The sequence below is a fragment of the Mytilus trossulus genome, chromosome 1 (assembly GCF_036588685.1).
Source record: "Mytilus trossulus isolate FHL-02 chromosome 1, PNRI_Mtr1.1.1.hap1, whole genome shotgun sequence".
NCBI classification, from domain to species: Eukaryota; Metazoa; Mollusca; class Bivalvia; order Mytilida; family Mytilidae; genus Mytilus; species Mytilus trossulus.
The window spans coordinates 49,491,044-49,517,523 of record NC_086373.1 but is presented as its reverse complement, the minus strand read 5'-3'; the positions used below and the strand labels follow the sequence as shown (position 1 = coordinate 49,517,523).

The 26,480-nt window shown below is 32.4% G+C and overlaps 1 protein-coding gene across 1 annotated transcript in view; it reads right to left on the bottom strand.

The window, feature by feature from the left end:
* Positions 1-11,956: 11,956 nt before the first annotated feature.
* LOC134726414 (plexin-A2-like) overlaps positions 11,957-26,480 on the bottom strand; it is a 47,048-nt gene continuing 32,524 nt past the window's right edge. Inside the window, exons 18-24 of the mRNA XM_063590820.1 lie at positions 26,305-26,316; positions 17,238-17,318; positions 16,657-16,811; positions 15,362-15,509; positions 14,935-15,066; positions 13,748-13,831; positions 11,957-12,964 (exon numbers count right to left, since the gene is read on the bottom strand). Of these exons, the coding sequence (XP_063446890.1) occupies positions 12,860-12,964; positions 13,748-13,831; positions 14,935-15,066; positions 15,362-15,509; positions 16,657-16,811; positions 17,238-17,318; positions 26,305-26,316 (717 nt within the window). The 3' untranslated portion in view covers positions 11,957-12,859. The remainder of the gene's footprint in view (positions 12,965-13,747; positions 13,832-14,934; positions 15,067-15,361; positions 15,510-16,656; positions 16,812-17,237; positions 17,319-26,304; positions 26,317-26,480) is intronic.

Here is a 26,480-nt window from a genome sequence, read left to right as displayed (position 1 = left end):
GTGTGTGATGATATAAAACGGGCGGTATATTTTTAGAGACCTCCTTAAGTTTGTATCATATTCCTTTATATATATAATTATATTTTAAGTGCTCAACTAAACGAAAATGACAAAATTAACATCGATAAAATTTCAAAGATGTGAAATCTGAATTTCCTTTAGTGTTTTAATGCAAAAAAATAAAATTTAAAAAAGACCCTTACAAAAAGGAAAATAAAAACATATACATTTAATTTACAATGATTTTCCTAAAAAATAAATTAATAAAATTGAGAATGGAAAGCGGTAATATGGCAACGAAAAGACAACAACCTAACCAACGAGCAGAAAACAGACCGACGCTATCAATGGTTCTGCAACACAGCGAAAAAATCCTTCACTGGATGCAGACCTCTGTCAGCTAACCGCCAAATTGTTTTAAACACATTAAAATCTGAAACATATAAATGCACCAATAAAAAAAAATCATACAAGAATAAAAAAGAAAAGAAGCTCCCGACTTTTGGACTGGCGCAAAAATGATGCGGTGGATTCAAACATCATTTGTTAGAATTCAACCCTCCATCCGTATCACTTACCAATGTACAATATACAGACACACCTTTGGCTGTTATCTGCCCTTTGGTCATGTTGTGTCTCTTGGATTCCATTCTCAGTTTTATTTTCACAACAATACGCTCAGTACAACTCGGTTCAAAAGTTTTAATCCGATGTTTTAATAAATCTGCATTACAAATATGTCAAGCATTACTAAGAAAGAAACAATATATGTCAAGCATTACTTAGAAAGAAACTTTTTAAAACCTATTACGCAAGAATAGATGGAAAATACATTCTAGAAACTGTCCTAAAAATTAGTAGTTTTCAAATGACATGTTTATAACACCTAGTTGACAGATATTTTATATATGTTGCATTTCTTTGTAGTTTTTGTGGCAGGCATTCACAAAAGACTTGACATGACATGTGCCAAACAATTTTTCATGTAATAATGATAGGGCCTTACATATAGTTGTTATTAGATTATCGCCTACCTGACCTACTTTGATTAGATATTCTGAAGCTCTCATAGTGGGAATAAATAAGTTATTATCACAACTGAGATTAATTTAAACATATTCAGTATCTGTTGCAACAGATACACAATGTGTGGTGATTAAGTTTGTGTGGACATCCTTCAGCGACTTCCCTTATATTTGTATTCAGATTGACTGTTTTTGATGTCATAGTAAGATAAGGTTTGTCTTTTTTAGAGATCAGATTTGTTCACTTCTTTATTTTTACTATTTTTTTTTCTTGCACTTGTGCTGTGCGATTCCATAAAAACTAACTAACAAGACGTTTAGTGGTTAAATTCACTGTGCTTGAAAAAGCTATTGGTGAACTCGAGTATGGGATGACAATGTTATTCAATAGCTTTGTAATTCATCCGATTTTGATGAGATTAAATATTTTGTTGTATGATTTACAATTCCAAACTAAAAGACACATTGAAAGAGTTGGTATTTCTTTGTTTCATTAGAAAGTAGGGCAGACGAAGATACAAGTAGGAGGGAAGGGAAACATCCTACTTTTAAAGAATCACTCTGATTTAAACAAAAATTTCTCTGAAACTAACATAATCAAGGTGTTTGATTTCTTGATTGACAACATATTTGTTACGTTTGGAGGATGACTTTGTGCTTTTCAACAGACTGTCGGAATTCTATTGGGAACCAATTGTGCCCTTTTCTTGTGACTGTTTGTTTTTATTATTATGATGCTGATTTCAAAATGATAAGAAGTTAGCAGTGTCCTTTAACTTTATGTTCCGCTGTATAGATGATGTTCTCTCACTAAATAATACAAAATTTGGTGACTATGTTGAACGAATCTTTCCCATCAAACTAGAGATAAAGGATACTACGGTTACATTCGAAAATTAACAATGAGTGTCGGTTAAAAATAAAACTAAATGACAAAAGAGATGATTTCAGCTTACAAAATTCAAATTGCGCCAGCTGCATACGGAGTATATATCCCAATTGACACGATATTCCTGGGTTGGTGTTTTGTATCATGATTTTCTTGAAAGAGGATAACTGCTCACAAGGAAGCTAGTAAATCAAGAGGACGTTATGGAATAACCGTTTCACAGATGATATCTGATATGATTCTTATGTCGTAACTACAATACGCTTCCCTTTTCACTAAATTAATGTGACCTACCGAATTAGACTGTTTACCAGATTTGCAATAACATAATCAACACGACGGGTGCCACATGTTGAGCAGGATCTGCTTAAACTTCCGGAGGACTAGTGAACACCTCCTGTTTTTGGTGAGGTTCGTGTTGCTTAGTCTATAGTGTTCTATATTATGTTTTCTGTACTATAATTTGGCTGTTTGTCTTTTTTTCGCCATGGCGTTGTCAGTTCATTTTCAATCCATTAGTTTAACTATCCCTCTGATATCTTTCGTGCCCCTTGTAGACATTTAGGTTTATACAACAATACATATTCCTTTTTTTAATTTGAATTATAACAGGATAAGCACATTTGAAAATATGCTATTTTGAGACTGCTTGAATAAAACACGATCTTCTATTACTTTTATCAAGTTTAAGCGAACGGTGGACTACGATAAAATTCATCAAGTTTATGTTAAAACATATACTATTTGGTAGTAATGTTTACGTCTTATCTTACATCCTATTTCAGGCGTGGTAGTTTCTTATTATTCCTTGTTTAACATGCTTAAAATAATATGAAGTTAGAACGGCGTTTTTTATTATCACGAATGCACCACTTCATATCATTTCCTTCAACAATGTTATTTCAATTACAGTACATATACTGTAATTTTTGCTCACCTGGTCCGAAGAAACAATACGAGTTGTTGCCATATCTTAGTGTCTATAGATAGTAGAACTCTGGCAGGATCAGAAAGTGTCAAAATGATGAGAATTACCCACCGTTCTTTATTACCAAAACTATTATAACACTAGGTATACGAGGTGAATGAATTGTTGTCCTTTAAAGACAATTTTATAGTTATTATTTTATCGCATGTTTTCTTGAAACCTAAAATTTAAAGCGGAAGTTAGAAAAAAGACAATCATATTCTTGTCTATAATGATTTAAAGTCGTCATTATTAAAGTCATAAGAAACCTCAAATCAAAAAAAAAAATGCATATGTTTTTTAATAACTCAATGGATAGATTTCATAATAAAACTTATATACTTATACTTTTTCTGAAGAAAATTCTTTAAGCATTGTTAATGTATTCATATTTAGAAAAAGTTTACTTTATTTAAATTACTTCTTTCCAGGAAGCAATTCCCCCCGACATATTTTCCGCATGCGAAGTGACCTCAGTGTGACCCATCTCGTAAAAATCCGATGATCACAATACGCATGGATGTCCTTAAAATAAACTATTATCTGAATTTACATGTTAAACACGTGCTCAATTGCCATGCAGTTTATTTTTTGTCAATTGTTGACAAACAGGTGACAATCGTTAAACTTCGGCTTCAATTCACGAACTTTAATTACCTGCAATATTTTCACAACAAAACTGACCGATTGAAAAAAAAATTGACGATTATACGAAATTTACATAACCAAAATTATAAATTCGAGCACAGTAGACTAAGTTTATGATGTTTGTATGCATTGAATCTGATGTACAGAAGTTGTCGTTTGTTTATGTAATATATACGTGTTTCTCGTTTCTCGTTTTGTTTATATAGATTAGACCGTTGGTTTTCCCGTTTGAATGGTTTTACACTAGTAATTTTGGGGCTCTTTATAGCTTGTTGTTCGGTGTGAGCCAAGGCTCCTTGTTGAAGGCCGTACTTTAACCTATAATGGTTTACTTTTTAAATTGTTACTTGGATGGAGAGCAGTCTCATTGGCACTCACACCACATCTTCCTATATCTATTGGTTCAAGAACTGGAAGAAAATTATTTTTCACCGGTTACTCGTTTCTTATGACTTTAAAGATGGCCCAGTTATAAGATTGTATTTCTAAAAAGGGGTGATTTTCAAATTTTTGGATAATATCCTTAAAAAAGAGAGGAGAAAGATATCAAAAGGAAGTCAAACTCATAAATCGAAACGAACTGACAACGTCATGGCTAAAAAGGAAAAAAGACAAACAGAAAAATAACAGTAAAGAAGACACAACAAAGAAAACCAAAGACTGAGTAACACGAGCCCAACCAAAACCTTGGGGTAATCTCAGGTGTTCTGGTAGGTCAAGCAGATCTAGCATGCCATGTAGCACCGGTCTTGTTGATCATTCTTTAATATTACAAATCCGGTAAATAGTCTTATTCGGTAACTCAAATTCGTGATAAGGGAAGATGGTTGTAGTAAGGACATAAGGAACATATGTTATTTCATCTGTGAAACGTTGTTTTTTACAAAACGGTCAACCGACTCGTCATGGCGTCCGCAAAATACGAAGGGATGATTTCAACTACACCTTTTTGAACTCTTGGTTTAATAGCTTTCTTGTGAGCAACAACCCTCTATCAAGAAAATCATATTTGGAAATACAAGCTCGGAAATATCGTGTCCTTTGAGAGATCTATACCGGTATGCAGGTGCCGCTGAAATGTCTCTACATAGAAATGGAAAGTTCACAAGTTGGAATCTGAAATCCTCTCTTTGGTCGTAAAGTTATGTGCTCAACCGACACTCATTGTCAAATTCTAGAATCTAATGTATTCGAGAAATGAGGTAGACAAAGGGAGGTTTGCATTAAACTTTGAAGACTGAATTATATGTATCAAGACAACCTTCATTTAGTTTGTATATTCCCGTTTACGGGACATATTGTGGTTTACCGTTGTATGTCCCTCTATTCGTCCGTCGGATAATAACGCAAAAACGCTAAAACCAATTTGCATAAAACTTTGGTGAATTTTTTATATCTATTCACTTGAGCTTTCTTTCGATTTTTAAGAAATTTTAGATTTTACGTTTCCGAGTTATTGGATTTTCCAGTTATCCAGACAATACCTCAAGAATGTTTTCACCAACTTGCAAGACTTTTTTGTGGATTGTTAACATCTATTAACCTGAGCTCCCTTTCGATTTTAGAAATTTTCCGAGTATATATCTATTGATTTAAGCTTTCGTTTTGTTTATGGTCTGACACCTGAGTTACCAAGTATTGCGCAACATCAAAGTGTATTGAACAACAGCAACAAATCTTTAATTGCATATAAATTCAATTCATATATTAACCAATTTCAAGTTTTTAGACTATATTTATTCAGAAACTTATATTATGTCAACTATTTAATTAAAATTCAAATTCAGACCCTTATCAAGCGTGAATATTGTATGCATTTTTGCCCCGCCTGTTCAGGGTTGAACCTCTGTGTGGCAAATTCAGCTGCAATTAGCGAAGCACTTTATTTTATGCTGTTGAAAAAGTTTTTAAACTTAATTCGTATAGGTGAACTGACTTAAGTTGCTGGAAAGCATCACACATCTATTAGACGTGTTTGGCTTTTCAATTTTCATTAATGATGACTTTTTTGTGAACTTTATTTCTTTAAATGTTAATGAGTTGATATTATGAATTGTGGGGATTTAATGAGTCATGCCTTTTCAAACAGATATTTAAAGTGTCCTTGTGTAATGCTGTTATCTCACGGTCCCATACTAAGGAAGAGATATCCCCGCCACATTCTGTATGCCATTCTTTAAGAATCCAGTTAAAAAAAATACCCTTTTCAATTTAATCTGCAAAACCTAAGCTTACCATTGAAGGATCATAATTTGAAATTAAAAACGTTTTTTTAAATCTAAAGAAAGTCTCATCTTATTTGTTCCTCAATCGGTGTCTAGTCACATTTATTTTTGAAACTTTCTTTCTCTAATAGAAAATTAAATCATGGTTTCAGTGTACATGAAAATATTAATTTCAATAAAATCAGCTTCATGGTTAAAAGAAAGAACAGTTTACAAGACAGTAACAAATTTCGGGAAAAAAATCAAATTAAAAGTATTTTCCACTTCTGAACATTTAATTGGGCATGTTTTGAAAGTGCCATTTACATGTTTGCCAAACAATTTCAAAAGAGAGACAACAGATACCAGAGGCATATGCAAACTCATATTAGACCGTTGGTTTTCCCGTTTGATAGGTTTTACACTAGTAATTTTTGAGCCCTTTATAGCTTGTTGTTCGGTGTGAGCCAAGGCTCCGTGTTGAAGGCCGGTCTTTAACCTATAATGCTTTACTTTTTAAACTGTTATTTGGATGGAGAGTTGTCTCATTGACACTCACGAGACATCTTCCGATATCTATCATAAGTCGAAAATAAATCCACACCATAGCTAAAATCAATTCTGACATAAAATACCATGATAAAATAAGTTATTACTGGCAATAATATAGCTTTATTTAATAACAAAACCATGCTAACCAAACATGTATTACTCACAGATAAATGAACAGATCTCAAATAAAGTGAGTTATTCATTTTTTTTTACATAAATAAGGCCGTTAGTTTTCTCGCTTGAATTGTTTTACTTTGTCTTATCGGGGACTTTTATAGCTGACTGTATGCGGTATGGGCTTTGCTCATTATTGAAGGCCGTACAGTGACCTATAATTGTTAATGTTTGTGTCATTTTGGTCTTTTGTGGATAGTTGTCTCAGTGGCAATAATACCACATCTTCTTTTTTATAAATAAAATTAAAGATGAATAAAAATAAAATTAAAACACGATTGAAAGTATGACTTAAAAGTTATGTCTTTTATAATTTTCTTTAAATCATTTGGATCATAAAAATCAACACGAATGAAGAGTAGAATTTTTTTATCCTTGCGGAGAACCCGGAATTTCTACCAGGTGGTTTTTGTTTGTTTTGTAAACTTTTGTTTGTCTTTTTATCTTTTTCTTTTTTGCTATGTGATTTTCAGTTTATTTTCCACTAATGAGTTGAAATGTTTGTTTGGTAGTTTTCGTCTCTTTGATTTTCGTTTGTCTTCAGATTAGCAAAACAAATAATCAACTGTTTGTTGCTCTTACATTACGTGTGTTTCGCATTAAAATACTTATATTTCTGACAGAAATAGACTAACAGACAAATTTTTGTACACAACACATAACGTAGAAAGCATAAAAAATGAGCAACACAAACCCATCTAAGGTGATCCAGAAGGTTTAAAGTATCCTTATCCCTATGTGACATTCGTCGTGTTGCTCGTTATAGAACAAGCTCGATTATAAGTCGAAAGGTCTTGGTTAGCCCTTATGATAATCAAACTCACTACGACATACACTATACACACTGCGCTTAATATATCAATATATATCTGTAGATAATCTTATTTCTGTCAGAAAGTCGTGTAATTTTTCGTACATATCTAACAATAAATACTAAAATTGTAGGCAAATGTTTGAATAGATCTTCACTCACAAACACATGAAGAACTTCCGCCATTTTTGTCTCGCAGTCATATAAGTTGAGGTCTTAAATTTTGCCGATTTCGATTTCTTTAAAAGTAACCTGCTCCCTATGTGACACGCGTCTTGATTTTCATAGTACAATGTAGTACAAACTCGTTTATAAATCGAAAGTTCACATGTTTAGTAAGTACATGTATATCATACGTTTTGTTTAGTCCTTCTGACAATCAAACTCACGACGACATATACTGTACAATCTCTACTTAATATATATATATATCTATAGATAATCTCATTTCTGTCAGAACATTGTGTTAGTCTTTGTACATATCTTCCAAAAATACTAAAAATGCAGGCAAATGTTTGAATAGAACAATAACACAAAGAACTCCCACCATTTTAGTAATTTACTGTAGTTCTAATGATGTTTAATAAGACTTGTCTCACAGTCAAATTAGTAGATGTCTTTAAAATTTTGCCGATTTCGAAATGAACGGAAATTATAGATCACAAATCATTACAAAGAATTAGCTATAGGGTTAAACTCACAATTCATTTTCGATCAAACAACTATAAAATAGGTTCATAGCCTTTGTTATATGCTACAAAATTTCAGCATCAACAGGAAAATTTGATATTGAAACTATACGTTTGTAATAATTGGTGGTAACAAGTATCAACAAATTATGTTTTACACGTTTTACAGTGGTTGAATTTATAGGCCATGCAAGTACCGATAAACTTCATTTTTCACTTTATTATGAATAAAGCACATTTATTCACGTAATGTTAATTTCCATCTCAAAGGTACGTTGTCCTGTTGGTCGTCTTCTGGTTAAATGCATTTGCATTATCTGTAATATTTTAAAGATCTGATTTGAATTCATATTCGAATTGAGTTTGAATAATAATCCCATTTTATTTGCAGTTAAAAGTTCGAAAAAAAATTCCAAAACGTTTTGTGAAAACATATATTAATGCGATGCTGTTTTGCCTGTACCAAAGGACAAGCACCGCAATGATCAATGATTGGGTTTTTTTTATTGTTGCACGCAATATACAATTTTCAGTCAAAGCATGTAGAAAAGTAATGTTATTTTCCTTTAACATATAAATCCAAAATTAAAATACCATGATAAAATAAGTTATTACTGACAATAATATAGCTTTGTAAAATAACAAAAGCATGTTAACCAAATATGCATTACTCAACAGATCTCAAATAAAACAAGTTTAAAGATGATATGATAAAAAATAAAAACACGATGGAAAGTATGTGTGATCTATGATTAAAAAATTATGACTTTTATAATTTTTTTAAAATCATTTGGATCATAAAAATCAACACTAATGTAGAGTTGGATTTGTTTATCCTTGCGGAGAACCTGGAATTTCTACAAGTTGGTTATTGTTTGTTTTGTGAACTTTTGTTTGTCTTTTTATCTTTTATTTTTTTTTGCTATGTGGTTGTTTGTTTATTTTCGACTAATGAGTTGAAATGTCTGTTTGGTAGTTTTCGTCTCTCTGGTTTTTCTTTGTCTTCAGATCAGTAAAACAAAGAATCGGCTGTTTGTTGCTTTAACATTACGTATGTTTTGCATTATAATACTTATAGCTTTTTTGGAGATCGTTGGAACCTGATTCAGAACTCAAGGCATTCTGAAAATCAGAGGCTATTGAATTAAAACACAACAAGATTATTTTTTTTTATAAAACACATTAATTTACAAAATAATGAACTGGAAGGAAAATTTACAGCATACCATATAGATGGAAAAAACGGATGTAATATTCTAGGTTAATGCGAGTTTTGTAGTAAGATATCCTACATCTTTATTAAGCAATGACTGGACATTTATTATATTTATAGTTTAATCATTACAATGCAACTCATAACATAAATTAAAGTTACAGATCACACGCAAATGAATATACTGTGTGACATTTTTGGGAACTATGACAGACTACAGTTGATAAGTCAAGAAGGCTCAACACATACAAAGTAACTGCACTTTTTTCTCAGTAATTTAAAAACTAGAGGCTCTAAAGAGCCTGTGTCGCTCACCTTGGTCTATGTGAATATTAAACAAAGGAAGCAGATGGATTCATGACAAAATTGTGTTTTGGTGATGGTGATGTGTTTGTACATCTTACTTTACTTAACAGTCTTGCTGCTTACAATTATCTCTATCTATAATGAACTTGGCCCAGTAGTTTCAGTGGAATATGTTAATAAAAATTTACAAATTTTATGAAAATTGTTAAAAATTGACTATAAAGGACATTAACTCCTTAGGGGGTCAATTGACCATTTCTGTCATGTTGACTTATTTGTAAATCTTACTTTGCTGAACATTTTTGCTGTTTAAAGTTTATCTTTATCTATAATAATATTCAAAATAACCAAAAACAGCAAAATTTCCTTAAAATTACCAATTCAGGGGCAGCAACCCAACAACAGGTTGTCCGATTTGTCTGAAAATTACAGGGCAGATAGATCTTGATCTGATAAACAATTTTATCCCATGTCAGATTTGCTCTAAATGCTTTGGTTTTTGAGTTATAAGCCAAAAACTGCATTTTACCCCTATGTTCTATTTTTAGCCTTGGCGGCCATCTTGGTTGGTTGCCTGGGTCACGCCACACATTTTTTAAACTAGATACCCCAAAGATGATTGTTGCCAAGTTTAGATTAATTTGGCCAAGTAGTTTCAGAGGAGAATATTTTTTGAAAGATAACTAAGATTTACGAACTAGAGGCTCTTAAGAGCCTGTGTCGCTCACCTTGGTTTATGTGAATATTAAACAAAGGAAGCAGATGGATTCATGACAAAATTGTGTTTTGGTGATGGTGATGTGTTTGTAAATCTTACTGTAATAAACTGTCTTGCTGCTCACAATTATCTCTATCTATAATGAACTTGGCCCAGTAGTTTCAGTGGAAAATGTTAATACAAATTTACCAATTTTATGAAAAGTGTTAAAAATTGACTATAAAGGACAATTACTCCTTAGGGGGTCAATTGACCATTTTGGTTATGTTGACTTATTTGTCAATCCTACTTTGCTGAACATTATTGATGTTTACAGTTTATCTCTATCTATAATAATATTCAAGATAATAACAAAAAACCGCAAAATTTCCTTAAAATTACCAATTCAGGGGCAGCAACCCAACAAAGGGTTGTCCGATTCGTCTGAAAATATCAGGGCAGATAGATCTTGACCTGATAAACAATTAAACCCCCAGTCAGATTTGCTCTAAATGTTTTGGTTTTTGAGTTATAAGCCAAAAACTGCATTTTACCCCTATGTTCTATTTTTAGCAATGGCGGCCATCTTGGTTGGTTGACCGATTCACGCCACACATTTTTTAAACTAGATACCCCAATAATGCTTGTGGCCAAGTTTGGATTAATTTGGTTCAAAAGTTTCAGAGGAGAAGATTTTTGTAAAAGATAACTTAGATTTACGAAAAATGGTAAAAAATTGACTATGAAGGGCAATAACTCCTAACGGGGTCAACTGACCATTTCGGTCATGTTGACTTATTTGTTAATCTTACTTTGATGAACATTATTGCTGTTTACAGTTTATCTCTATCTATAATAATATTCAAGATAATAACCAAAAACAGCAAAATTTCCTTAAAATTACCAATTCAGGGGCAGCAACCCAACAAAGGGTTGTCTGATTCGTCTGAAAATTTCAGGGCAGATAGATCTTGACCTGATAAACAATTAAACTCCATGTCAGATTTGCTCTAAATGCTTTGGTTTTTGAGTTATAAGCCAAAAACTGCATTTTACCCCTATGTTCTATTTTTAGCCGTGGCGGCCATCTTGGTTTGTTGACCGCGTCACGCCACACATTTTTTAAACTAGATACTCTAATTATGATTGTGGCCAAGTTTGGTTTAATTTGGCCCAGTAGTTTCAGAGGAGAAGATTTTTCTAAAAGCTAACGACGACGGACGACGACGGCGGACGCCGGACGCCAAGGCATGGGAAAAGCTCACTTGGCCCTTCGGGCCAGGTGAGCTAAAAATGGTTAAAAATTGACTATAAAGGGCAATTACTCCTGAAGGGGTCAACTGACCATTTTGGACATGTTGACTTATTTGTAAATCTTACTTTGCTGAACATTATTGCCGTTTACAGTTTATCTCTATCTATAATAATATTCAAGATAATAACCAAAAACATCAAAATTTCCTTAAAATTACAAATTCAGGGGCAGCAACCCAACAACGGGTTGTTAGATTTGCTCTAAATGCTTTGGTTTTTTGAGTTGTAAGCAAAAAAATGCATTTTACCCCTATGTTCTATTTTTAGCCGTGGCGGCCATCTTGGATGGTTGCCCGGGTCACGCCACACATGTTTTGAACTAGATACCCCAATGATGATTGTGGCCAAGTTTGGTTAAATTTGGCCCAGTAGTTTCAGAGGAGAAGATTTTTCTAAAAGCTAACGACGACGGACGACGACGACGGACGCCGGACGTCAAGTGATTGGGCCAGGTGAGCTAAAAATGTATGCTAGATATGTCACAAGTATGGCATCAACAAAATAAAAAATAGTTAAGGTATATAAAAGATTATTTGTTTTCAGAACAGATGTAGCTGTTGTAATAATGATTTGTTTACCGTTTAACATATCATAAGTCGGTATTTCAAAAAAACAAATACAAAAAAACACCCACCTAATACTACACGTTAAATGTGTGTGTCCTCTTTCCCAATAAACTAGAAATGTATACTCTTAAATATGATACGATGACCTGTATTTGTACTTTTAAAACATTTGGAGTCAATCAATCCTCAAAGAAAAACGAGTAAATTGTGTTATCATATTATAAGGCAAAATCAGATATGTATTTGACTATGAAAACATTCAACTGCTTAAATCTAGGTGTTAACTTTTGTTTAAAAATTATGTATGTTAAAGTATTAATAATACACCAAAATACATTTTGATGAACATGTAAATATACAAAAACAATATAATACAAGGAAATTTCAAACAAAATAGCTAAATAGCAAATATATGAAATGGAGTGAATATAAGAAATATGTCATGAAGGTTGACTACAAGAAATAACGTATGATACAAGACATGCGTTACCTGAAATGTAAAAGAAGAAAGCATCTTATATTTCCGACATTATGTGAACACCAGTTAAATCAATGCATAAGTTACCAAAATTTATGTATTCTTGTATTCGTAAGCAGTCAGTTACACTTGTCATTGTATTTAACATTCACGAATACACGAAACTCTTCTGTTCTGTTTGTCCGTTTCGTGTTTAAAAGGCATATCAGAAATGTTTTATCTGTTATATAAAAAAATGAACCAAACAAAACCAAGAATTTGATGTTAACAATCTGTTGTATAGTACATGTAGTATACTTTCTGTGATATGAGACATATTCCTTTATTTAAGAATCGCTTGAAAATTCCTCCATTAAATCTATGACTTCTTCAAGTTTATGTGCGAATTGAAGGGTTTTACTTTCCTCCAAGTCCTCAAAATCATCAATTATCTGAAACAAAGACAGTATATGTTTGTACCGCTACGTTAAAACCGAGCTGATGAAACCGATCCTTGAAAGGTTTTTAATTGGTGAAGTTTTTTAAAAATCTGTTGCAACGGGGAAAATACTTGTTGATTATTTTTTGGCACCTTAATAAGTATAAATAAAGATTATATACCACTGCATCGAGTGTGATACGATATTTATTCACTCGAGACCTGTAAATTTTCAAAATTAAAACGCGAGGCTTGCCAAGTGTTGTAAATATTTGAAATTTAACTGTCGAGATTGGATCCATATCGTATTACACGTGATTTGGTGGTGTAGTCTGTTTTCTAGTGATTTTAAACAATACGCAGACAAATTCCATACTTCTTTTCAAATGATATGCAAAAAGATGTATTCTTTTTATGTGACGTCATCAGACATGGTCGCCTTTTTTCGTGCCGTCACAATAGGTAAATTCAGAGGAAAGCAAGAAGATTCGAAGTCATATTCGAATTTCGACTAATGAAGAACTAAGATCAACGATCCACACGTTGATTAAATAAAAAGATAAAAATTGAACATTTTACAAATTGAACCTAAATGAAAGGCGCATGAAATGTATGAAACATCTACTCGTGAAACTACTCGAATTATGTTAACATAGCAGTGTTCGATATATTGTAAACTGGAATGAATTTAAAAGACAAGACATTTAACTTTATTCTAAACAAAAACAGCTACTTCGCACCTAAGTGGTTTCTATTTGGATATTGTTATAATGGTTATTTTTATAAGTTTTCTTACATCAGATCTATACTTCCCAATAAACAAATTATACAGTTGATGAAGAGTAGCTTGTCGACTGAACTTCAATTCTTCTTTCTGCGTCTATAAATGAATAAATCACTTTGTCTGCTTAGTACTGATGACTATTACAATTAATAAATTTAGATTTTGATTCATGCTCATGCCAAGAAAAAAGTTAAGTTAGAAAAATACCAAACCCTGAAGTCCTTAACAATTGGCAAAATCAAAAGTTTATACACATCAAACGAATGTTACAATATAATCTCCGCTAAAATGTATTCAAATGAGAAGTGCGAGGTTTGGCATGCCACAAAACCTGGTTCAACCCACCATTTTTACTTTAAAAATGTCCTGTTCCAAGTCAGGAATATGGCCATTGTTATATTATAGTTCGTTTCTGTGTGTTTTACATTTTAACGTTGTGTTTTCGTTGTATCGTTTGTTTTCTCTAGTGTTTAAGTGTGCATTCACATTACTATAAGACGTGTCACGGTATTTTTCTATCCCAAATTAGTGTATTTGGTTTGATGTTATATTTGTTATTCTCATAGGATTTTGTCTAATGCCCGATTCTGTGTGTGTTACATTTTTATGTTGTGTCGTTGTTCTCCTCTTATATTTAATGCGTTTACCTCAGTTTTAGTTTGTTACCCCGGTTTTGTTTTTTGTTCATGTATTTACGAGTTTTTAACAGCGGTATACTACTGTTGCCTTTATCTATAAAGGAGTTTGATATGCCTTCATAATTGTAGATATAGAATAGACATAAATGTGTCATGAACACAATAAAATTGGTGAATTGTACATCATGTGAAAACAGTGTATGAATATCTCAATCTGTCCTTTAGATTTCCTTATGAGCATTTGGTTGCACCTTTCCAAAGTCTGGAATCTAATTTTCAATGGTTGTCGTCTGTTAGGTGGTGCATACCTGTTCTTGTTTCTCGTTTTTGTATATAGATAAGACCGTCGTTTTTCCCGTTTAAACGGTTTTACACTAGTAATTTTGGGGCTCTTCATAGCTTGCTGTTGAAGACAGAACCTTGACCTTTCATGGTTTACTTGTACAGATTGTGCCTTGAATGGAGAGTTGTATCATTGGCACTCATACCACATCTTCTTATACTTTTTTGGAATCTCTAATAAACATAAGTCATTGATAAAAAAAATAGAGTACTAATTACATTTGATATTTCTTCTAATTCACTCCAAAATTCTTGTTCATTCACTTGCTCTACTCGTACGAAGAAAGGAGCGATAAGTTTCCTGTATCTTGGTATATCTTTATGAAACAACAGTTTCTGTGGTGGTGACTCCTGTTTAATTCAATGATAAATAATGATTACTTAATTACGTATACTTGCATCTCTCTTATAATTGTAATAAAAAATATTCACGTGCATATATTTTTATTGAAAATGTTAGTGTTTCCTCATTTTCATGTTACCGACAATTTTTTATTTTTAATCTAACCTATTCCACAACACAATTATTCGACATTCGTTGCATTCCGTGTATATTGTGAGAAATATCTAAGTAATTAGGTGAAAGGTGCCAGCATAAACTAAAACTGTCTATAAATCTGCTCATTCAGTAAAAAATAAATCTGACCTTGTTCACTTTGTGAGCTGTCTGTGTGAAGCTTTCTACAAACACTTGTCTTAGAATGTCCAAACATGGTTCCACATGACCAGGTACATTAACATCAAACATTATTTCTGGTTTTGCAATGAACGGAGCCCACACTCGCGCAGCATAACTAGATCAGAAAACACAAAATTAGAAATTAAGATCCAGTTTTTAAAACAAACGTCTAACATATCCAAAAAGAAGATGTAGTATGATTGCCAATGAGACAACTATCCACAAGAGACCAACATGACACAGAAATATGAACTGTTTTAAGTTCTTCGTATGCAAACCAAATTCTTCGTATTTTGATTAAATAATGTAGGTCATAAAATACCTTCCGAGTGTCATGCACATATATACTGTGCAAATGACAAATATGATTGATGGATTTGCTATTTTTGAGGTCCTAAAGCTCTGTCTCATCTCATAAATGTTTGGTGTTTCCAATTTTCGGTTTTACTTGAACCTTCGAAGAAGTCCCTCGAACCCCCCTCCCCCGCCCTCGAAAAAAGCGCTTCTGGTGCGTCTATTTTATAAAATGTTGTTTTATAGGTGTTTTTTTTAATACTGGGTCGATACTGGCCGGCAGTGTTCTCCTTTGTTTGAACAATACAAGAGATACACTTCAGGAGCCTGTAATTTAGTGTTTGTCGTTAGTTTATGTGTTACATATTTTTTTTACGTTTATTTTTTTTATATATAAATAAGGCCGTTAGTTTTTTCGTTTGAATTGTTTTACATTGTCATTTCGGGGCAATTTATAGCTTACGATGCGGTATGGGCTTTGCTCACTGTAGAAGGCAAAAACGGTGACCTATAGTTGGTAATGTCTGTGTCATTTTGTTTTCTTGTGGACGTTTGTCTCATTGGCAATCATACCACATCTTCTTTTTTATATTCAATAAGACATTAAAATAAAATGGAAATGGATATTTAAGTATATGATACAAGAAAAATTAAACCGACAGGGTTTTCCATTAAAAAGAAGTTTATATAGATAAAGGAAGATGTGGTGTGAGTGCCAAAGAGACAACTCTCCATCTAAATAACAATTTAAAAAAAGTAAACCATTATAGGTCAATGTACGGCCTTCAACACGGAGCCTTGGCTCACACCGAACAACAAGCTATAAAGGGCCCCAAAATTACTAGACGTGTAAAGCCATTCAAACGGGAAAACCAACGGTCTAATAAGTATCTATAATTTTCATTAAATTGGACAATAATATTATTTGAGGTAACTTGTCTATGTGAATTAGTATAAGGAACACTCACCACTCATTTTTCCATGCTTGTAAAACATCTGACTCAATTTTATAGTCGTTTCCAAACGTGTCTAACATGCAGAGGAAGTATCGAATTGGTATTGACAGTGATTGCGAGTCTATCAACCCCTCAAACGTTGAATCAATGTAGTCGGATAGAAGCAACTAGAAATGATTAATAATAATTATAATATATATACATATATTTTCTTTTAAAAAGTCTAGATATCACTAATCGATCTTTCTTTCGACGGCGTCTACGAGGATATATTAACTCAATAAATGAATTACATAAACGCCTAAAAAGTCTACATCGATATTTGAAAAAGGTTACCAGTTTTAATCGCAGGGTGTTAATCGTTAAAGATATATAAGTACGTAGCCACGTTCAGTAACTTCACCTTTTTCAAGTATTTTTTTGTTATTATCATCAAATAGCTGGAATTTAAGAAATGTACCAGGTCGATTGTATCGCACATGATTATTTTGTTTGCGTTACTATGGCATTGAATCATAAAGGATTTATTATATAAAGTATTTTGTTTGCTAACGTGGACTTCAAATTAAAAGAAGGTTGTATTTGAATCTAACCTTTGTATGGAATAATCTATTTAAGAATATGTCACCAAAATCAGTTTCTTTATTAGACTTTATGTCATCAGGAAGGTTTGGCTGAAAATATAGATAGTCTCATTTAATTGTACGCAGTAGTATGCGTTTTTTTTTAAAGTTATGTCAAACAAAAATACATTTATAATTCATTCAGAACATGACACAAACAAGAAGAAAGATATAAATGTTGCCTTACCCAGTATACAGTATAAAATGTAAAATGCATAAAATTTCCAAACGGCATATTGAAAGGTCAACTAAATATTATCTAAATACACAGAAATAAAACATTAAACACAAACGAGAAACAAATATATAACCAACTCAATCGATGAGATATATACAACTTCTAAAAAGTGTACTAAATAAGACGTGAATAATCAAGAATCGGTGAGGAAATGTAAAAGCTAGTTGTTTACACAATTTAAGTTTATACTTTTGTTCCTAATAATCTGACCTGAATCGACATTCTAAATCATTGAACTTTAAGTCACATGTGTACAACCGAGCTGAAAATTATACCCGCAAATAAGTGTTCATTTATTGTTAACACTCTTTGACTCAATGTTCAACAATATCAGAGTCTAATGTATAGTGTGCATTTGCCCTTTTTAGCTCCGGTTATTCAAAAAAATATAAAAGATCCTTCTTAAATAACGGCATTATCAGATTTTTAGGAAATATTTTTACATTGATGCCTTGAGGTACATAATATTGCGATGTTTCGTCACGAAAAATGTATATAACAATAGGCTCTCAAGAGCCTGAATCGCTCACCTTAATTTATTTGGTTAAATCTCCCATCAATGATTATTTTGGCTTTTAATTTATTTAGATGTTCTTTGAATCGTCCTATTTTCTTCAAAAGCAAAAAAAAAAAATCATTTTCTCCTATGTTCTATTTTAGCCATGTTTCTTGACATACAAGGAAATAAAATATAAAATTTATACTAGATACTCTGAAACTCATTTAGCCTAAATTTGGCTGAAATTGATACAGCAATTTCAAAGGAGAAGATTTTTTAAAGTAAGTCAACATGATGACCAAATTGTGAAAACAGTCTTTATAGGGCAATAACTCCTTAAGGGATCAATTGACAATTTTGGTCAAATTGACTTATTTGTAGATCTTACTTTGCTTAACATTTTTGCTATAAACAGTTTATCTGTATCTATAATAATATTCAAGATAATAACCCAAAACTGCAAAATTTCTTTACAATCATCAATTAAGGGGCATTATACCTGAAAAAACCAGTTACCCAATTCGGCTGAAAATTTCAGGACAGGTAGACCTTGACCTAATAAATACTTTAACTTCTTGGGTTATTTGCTTTAAATGCTGGAGTTTTTGAGAAATAAGCCAAAGACTGCATTTTACCCTGTGTTATAATTTTAGCCATGACGGCCATGTTTTTTTTATCAAATAGAAAATAAAACACAAACTTTATTTTATACACCCTACTGATCATTCAGTTGAAGTTTGGTTGAATTTGGTTGAGTAGTTTTAGAGAAGAAGATTTATTAAAGTTAGCAAATATGATGAACAAATTGTGAAAAATTGTCATTAAAGGACTATAAACCCTTAAGGGGTCAATTGACAATTTCGGTCATATAAACTTATTCGTAGATCTTATTTTGCTGATCATTTTTGCTGTTTACAGTTTATCTTTATCTATAATAATATTCAAGATAATGACCAAAAACTGCAAAATTTCCTTAAAATTACCAGTTCAGTGGCAGCAACCAAAAAATGGCTTGTTTGATTCATCTGAAAATGTCAGGGCTGATAGATCTTGACCTAATGAACATTTTTACATCATGTCAGATTTGCTCTAAATGCTTTCCTTTTTGAGATATAAGCCAAAAACTGCATTTGACCACTATGTTCTATTTTTAGAAATGGCGACCATGTTTGTTGATAGATCAAAACTTCGGATACAATTTATAAACTAGATACCCTAAGGAACATTCAGTTAAAGTTTTGAAGTGTTTGGCCTAATAGTTTCAGAGGAGAAGATTCGTGAAATAGTTTACGACGACGACGACGGACGCCAAGTAATGGCATAAGCTCACTTGGCCCTTCGGGCCAGGTGAGCTAAAAAGCAGAAACGCTAGAAGAAACGGAATACAATAGCAAATCATTAACTTAATTGCAGCATTAAAAGTTTTATATGTATTCTATTATGTTAATCACGTCAACATTGAAATATAACCATTGTTTTACGATTAAACATAAACTAAAAAAAAACAACCTTACAAACCACCAATGAATGAAAGAATACACGACAGAGTAAAATGATGAATTTTAAAACTCATCAATAAACCGATACATTTGCACATTGTTGAAGTGGCATTCTCTAAGACATATCTTCCATTGAAAACTTGGTATATTGATTATATCGAATATGTTAAGATTAATAAGCACCAACCCTTAAAACTCTATATTTCTATTTACTAAATACAAAATGTAAGTTCTAAAATGTAACATTAAGCCAAAAAATGTATGATACCATATTTCACTGTTTTAATAGAGAAAATTGCGGAAAGAAAAATGGAGCGTGAAATCTTTTTAAATTAAGATTATAATTTTCTAAAAGGAAACTCTTTAGGACTTCTAAATGGTGTATTTCAACTGTGCTAAAATTATTTCAACGTTAAAGTTATTTGTCCTAGTTAATTGTGCGGATGTCAGATTTTTGTAACATCAAATGGAAAAATACGGATATTACATTCAAATTTTCTAAAAAGAAACTCTCAAGACAACTTCCCACTGATCTTCATTGATATCGATATACATTTATTTCTAATCCGTTATATTTGGAATTTCCCTATTCTATTTCTATCTTTAGACTTGTGGTACAAGTTTGGCTAGTATGTAAATCAGAAGTGGTCTGATGTTACTGTTGTTTTCTGCACGAATATTTCGAGGGCGGTAGTACGGGTGGGGTTTTATAGGCATATATAAGTCCTGATTACGTTTGATTATTATCGATGTGCTCGAGTAACTTTGATAGACGAAGTTAACGTTAAGCTCTGCATAATATGTCCGAGGAAGGCTCCGACCATGATGAACGCCGTGCTACTACTCAACATGCTGAAAATAGTAACGAAACAGAGTTAAGTACGGACGGGGCTATTTCGCTTTTTACGTCAGTTTTAAACAATGCTTTAGAGAAGCAAAAACATTCCTTGATTAATCATTTCGAAGCTCGTTTAGGAAAAAGTGTTAAAGCAACCGGTGTCGATCAACCAGAATTTGTATTCCATAGTGAGGGAATTAAAGTGCAATATTCGTTTAATACCGAGCGTCTGGAGAGGCTTGCTGCCGTTGAAAGTTGTATAAAGCTTGGAAACGCTTCCGAAGTTGGTGAAATCATTTCCCAGGAAAAGGAAATCATCCGTAAGCGTAACAAAATTCTAAAGATAGCCGACAAGCATGGATGGGACACGGTTAAAGAATACTTGGATAGTCCGTTGGCCGACAATAAAGAAGATGCTAGTGATTTGCGTGCTGCTATTTCCAGGGCTTCTCGTAAAAGAAGTTCCAAGCCGTACAGTAAACCAGAATCTTCCAATAGTGGTTCCAGAAAAGGAGAATTCAATTCTAGGAGTTTTTTTCGTGGCCTTGGCCAAGTCAGTGATACCGAGTTCTCCAAAGCAGGCAAGTCAGAAAGTTACAAGTGTTTCTATTGTAACCAGCCCGGGCACTTTGCAAGGAACTGCCCCGAAAAAAGGATTCCTACAGCGACAGTTGGTGCAACAAAGTCCAGGAACAGAACACAGGAAAGACCCAGTAACAAAACAGATACAGACATAGATGAAGTTGAGTATTGTTTTCAATTTGTTAACAAGTATGAGAAAAAATCTGGTCAAAATCTTATAAATGTGAAAGGAAATTTAAGAAAACATGCATTGTTTTGGAATAATGTACTTAACGCTAATGATTTTATTATGAATGTTATTAATTTTGGTTATAGAATTCGTTTTCTGAGTGAACCACCGACTATTTTTCTAAGTAATAATAGATCCGCGTTAAAACACTCAGAATTTGTAGAAAATTCTATTGAAGAACTTTTAACTAAAGAATGTATAAAAGAAGTAAATCGACCATTTGTCGTTAATCCACTTACTGTGTCGGTAAATAGTACGGGTAAAGAAAGATTAGTCTTAGATTTGAGGCATGTTAATAAATTTGTCGAGAAACAAAAAGTTAAATTTGAAGGGGTTAAAGAAGCTATGACATTTGTAAATTTTAGCGGTTTTGGATTTGAATTTGATTTAAAGTCTGGTTATCACCATATAGAAATTCACCCTGATCATCAAAAATATTTAGGATTTTCTTGGCAATATGGTGATACAGTGCGTTATTTTACTTTTTCGGTTTTGCCTTTTGGACTTTCATCAGCTGGTCATATATTTACCAAGACAGTACGTGTGTTAGTTAAATACTGGAGATCTTTAGGATTTCCCATGGTGGTTTATTTAGATGATGGTATGGGTACAGCAGAAAATTTTGATACATGTTTTGAATTATCGAAAACAGTAAAAAATGATTTACTGCTTTCCGGTTTTATTGCTAATACAGAAAAGAGTGTCTGGGAACCAGTAAAAAATATTGATTGGTTAGGTTTTGTTTGGAACTTTAAAGATTGTACTTTAGAAATATCGCTTAAAAAATTATTTGCTTTAAAGCTGGTTATATCGAGCGTAGTAGATGGCAAAACTATTTTGACTTATAGATGTATTGCTAAAATATATGGAAAAATCATTTCTATGATTCCTGCTCTTGGTAACGTTGGTCAAATGATGACGAAGCATATGCATATGTTAGTCTGTTGTAGATCTGCATGGGACGATGTCATCCCTATAAATGACAACATTTTGAAGGAACTAAAATTTTGGTATTTTGAATGCGAGTCATTATCTTTCCAACGCATTGTACCTATAAATAGAATACCACAGCGTGTAATTTTCACTGACGCTAGTCAGTATGCCGGAGCAGGGTTTTAAATGAATGATAACAAAATTGTACATTTTATGTTTGATGGTCATGAAAGAAGCAAAAGTTCTACATGGAGAGAATTGAAAACTGTAGAAAAGAATATTTCTTCTTTTAAATCTGATTTAACAGGAAAATTTGTTAAACTTTATACAGATAACCAAAATGTAGTACAGATTGTTAAAAAGGGTAGCATGAAAGTAGAATTACAAGACATTGCTTTAAGCTTATTTCATATTTGTTTGTCACATAATATTTTCTTGGATGTTGAATGGATACCTAGAGATAAAAATACTTATGCAGATTATCTGAGCAAAATTTTTGATTATGACGATTGGGGTGTTTCCTATCAAGTTTTTATATATTTTGATAAATTATGGGGACCATTCACATGCGATCGTTTTGCAGATTCGAAAAACAAAAAAGTAGACTATTTTAACTCTAGATATTATTCACCGGATACTTCCGGGGTTGATGCTTTCGCATATGATTGGTCTGCTCATAATAACTGGTTAGTTCCACCAGTTTGTTTAGTTAGCAAGTGTTTAAATCACATGCGATTATGTAAAGCTAAAGGCACTTTAGTTGTACCTAAATGGCCATCAGCGTTATTTTGGCCTATCTTAGTGAATAGGTTTTCAGACAGATTTAAATCTTTTGTTATAGACTTTAGAGAGTATGTAAAACCTATGAATTTTTTTACAAAAGGTTCACAAGAAAAGAGTATATTTGCACAGAGACCTTTTAACAGTAATGTATATGTTTTGTTGTTGGATTTCTCGAAGTATTGAGATTTATACATTGAATGTTGTATACAGACTGTAGTTGATTTAGTTTTCTGCGATGGTTATTTGCCGCAGTTATCAGATATGAGGCTATATTCGAAAGAACGTTAAATTTAACATTGTGATGTTTTAACTGCAACAATTAGATATGTCATTGTTAACATTGTTGATTAATTGTTTATGAATACAGTGAGGGTTAATGCCACTGTATATATATAAGTATATGACTTTTTCAAATACTGTGAGGTTGAATGCCACAGTAAGTGTGCGAGGAAAATGCCGCATTCATTTGTTTGCGAGGAAAATGCCGCACTCATTTGTTTGCGAGGGAAATGCCGCATTCATTTGTTTGCGAGGGAAATGCCGCACTGGGTTGTTTGCGAGGGAAATGCCGCATTCATTTATAGTAGTAATGTTAATTATATTTACTTTGTTTATAGTTATTACTTGGTATTCATTATTATATTTATTTTACAGATCAATGGAAACAATTTGAGTGTTATGCCAATGATTCAAGATTTGCCAGTATCATACGAGATTTACCCTCTTTTGTCGAATCGTCTAGATCAAATTCTACAATTAAGAAATACAAGTGCTATTTTAAAAAGTTTGAAAAATGGTGTGTTTCATGTTCACTTGAGTGTTTACCAGCGACAACTACTACGATTGCTATGTATATAGGTGGACTCATTCAACAGGGATCCAGTGTTGCGATTTTAGATGCAAGTTTTTATTCAATAAAATGGTTTCATGACTTTAATTTCAAACATAATCCTTGTTCAGACAAATTCCTTGGTCTTATTTATGAAGGAGGAAGGAGATTGTTAAGTAAACCTATAAACAAAAAAGAACCTATTACGCCAGATATATTAAGGAAAATTGTTTTAAAGTTCGGAGATTATAATAATCTCAAAAAATTGCGTGTAGTTGTATTATTTCTGTTAGGATTTTCTGGATTTTTGAGGTATAGTGAATTGGCTAACATTAAAATGAATAATATTGAGTTTCAAGTCAGTCATGTTAAAATTCGCATTGACAAAAGCAAAACTGATTTATACAGAAGGGGTAATTCTGTTGTTATAGCTGCAACAGGTACAGATTTATGTCCAGTTTTTTGGTTAAATAAGTATATCAATTTAGCTGAATTGAGTAAAAATTCTGATAGCTATATTTTCAGAGCACTGTCTTTTATGAAATCGAAAGATGTTTATAAATTATGTAATATAAATAGTCCATTGTCCTATACCAGAGCGAGAGAAATTTTGTTAGAGAGTTTATCAGATATTGGTTTAGATAAGCTTAAGTTTGGGCTTCATAGTTTGAGAAGTGGTGGCGCTTCTACGGGGGCTAATAGAGGAGTCTCTGATAGGTTACTTAAAGTCCACGGTAGATGGGCTTCTGATAAATCCAAAGATGGGTATATTAAAGACAATTTAAAATCTCAAATGGCTGTTTCCTTGAATCTTGGCATATAGTTCTCAAATTATTTATTCCTTTGTTTTATCGAAGTTACTGCGAGCAAACAAACCTAAAGTATGACTTGTCTCTTATTTAGCCATGTATTTAGTATAGAAATGTTTTAAATTCGGACGAATTCATGAGGGAGAATTTAAATTTATTTCTATTCCGTTATATTTGGAATTTCCCTATTCTATTTCTATCTTTAGACTTGTGGTACAAGTTTGGCTAGTATGTAAATCAGAAGTGGTCTGATGTTACTGTTGTTTTCTGCACGAATATTTCGAGGGCGGTAGTACGGGTGGGGTTTTATAGGCATATATAAGTCCTGATTACGTTTGATTATTATCGATGTGCTCGAGTAACTTTGATAGACGAAGTTAACGTTAAGCTCTGCATAATATATTACAGTTATGTTTGTATTGATATGTATTTAAAGGACATTGTGAATGTATATAGATGGAATTGTGGTATATTTTTGTAATTTGTAAAATGTTTACAAGATATTAAATGTTGTTTCGCTGAGAAAATAAGAAAGTTACTGCGAGCAAACAAACCTAAAGTATGACTTGTCTCTTATTTAGCCATGTATTTAGTATAGAAATGTTTTAAATTCGGACGAATTCATGAGGGAGAATTTAATTGTAATACATGTACATCCTGAATAAATCAACTGTTATCTTTTTATAAAATTTAGAAAAATTAAACGTCCTAAAACTTTTCCCGTAAGAGCCTTATCTTTCATTATTCTGTCTGTATAGATGCACCATGGTCTCTATACCAGATCCCGTATGACCATGAAATTTTCTTCCAATGTGTCGTGACTTTCTATTAGCTCTTTTTTTCAGTTAATCCCGGATTTTCGCAGATAATCCGGTTTATCTTAGATAAACTAGGAGTATCTTAGCTTAACTCAAATTCGCTAAAATTCTAGTTTATCTGAGAAAATATAGAAAAGTCATTATCTGGAGAAAATCCCGGTTTATCTGAAAATTCTGCGATAAACCGGCATTATCTGGAAAAAATCGAGATAATCCCGGTTTATCTGAGCTTAATCTAAAAATGTGAGATAATTCTAGTTTATTTGAGAAAATCCTGGTTCATCTGAGGTAATATAGCTAAAATGCACCAATATAAAGTATATGCTCTAAACTCATAAACGTACCAGGACATCGATTTACCTACTTAACAAGATTCCTTCAGAGAAATTTATTTACAAACTTGACATTTTGACATGGTGTGAATTAATATGTCGATTGATGTATTATACCAAGAGAAATTTACTTTTTGATGCTTCCAGGCTGGTTTTTGAGTTCAATGAGTCCTTATAAAAAAGAAGATGTGGTATGATTGCCAACGAGACAACTGTCCACAAGAGACCAATATGAAACAGACATTAACAACTATATGTCACAGTATGACCTTCATAAATGAGCAAAACCTATACCTTGTTTGTTATCTTGATTTGTCTCACGCTAATCGAATCATAATATTTGAATATCGGTAAACTACTTACGCCTTAATTTGATATATTTTCTAGTTCAGGCTATACATATATGGCAATGTAATAGTCGGTTAGACACAAACTATGAAGAAACTATCAATGAGTGAATATAGATACATAGTGAAATGGGGAAAACACGAGAGTGAATCGATCAACGGATGTGATATTGAAGTAGTAACTGTAAGAGGTCTCTTAAAATGGAGAGCTTTCAGAGTGAGAATTTCCTATAACTTATCATTAAAAGGCAAACGTAATATGTGTACGTTAACAGGATAACTAGGACATAAATTTACTTACCGAACAGGTTTCCTTTAAAGAAATATATTGCAAAATGAAAATAATAATCATAAAAAAATACCACAAAAAATACATTAATGAGGAAAAGGCATTGCAGATATTGTCTTTTTTTTGTGGTGTTTTATTTTTAACCCGCTGCGAACTGTTATCACTTTGTAACTCGGTCACATTGTTGA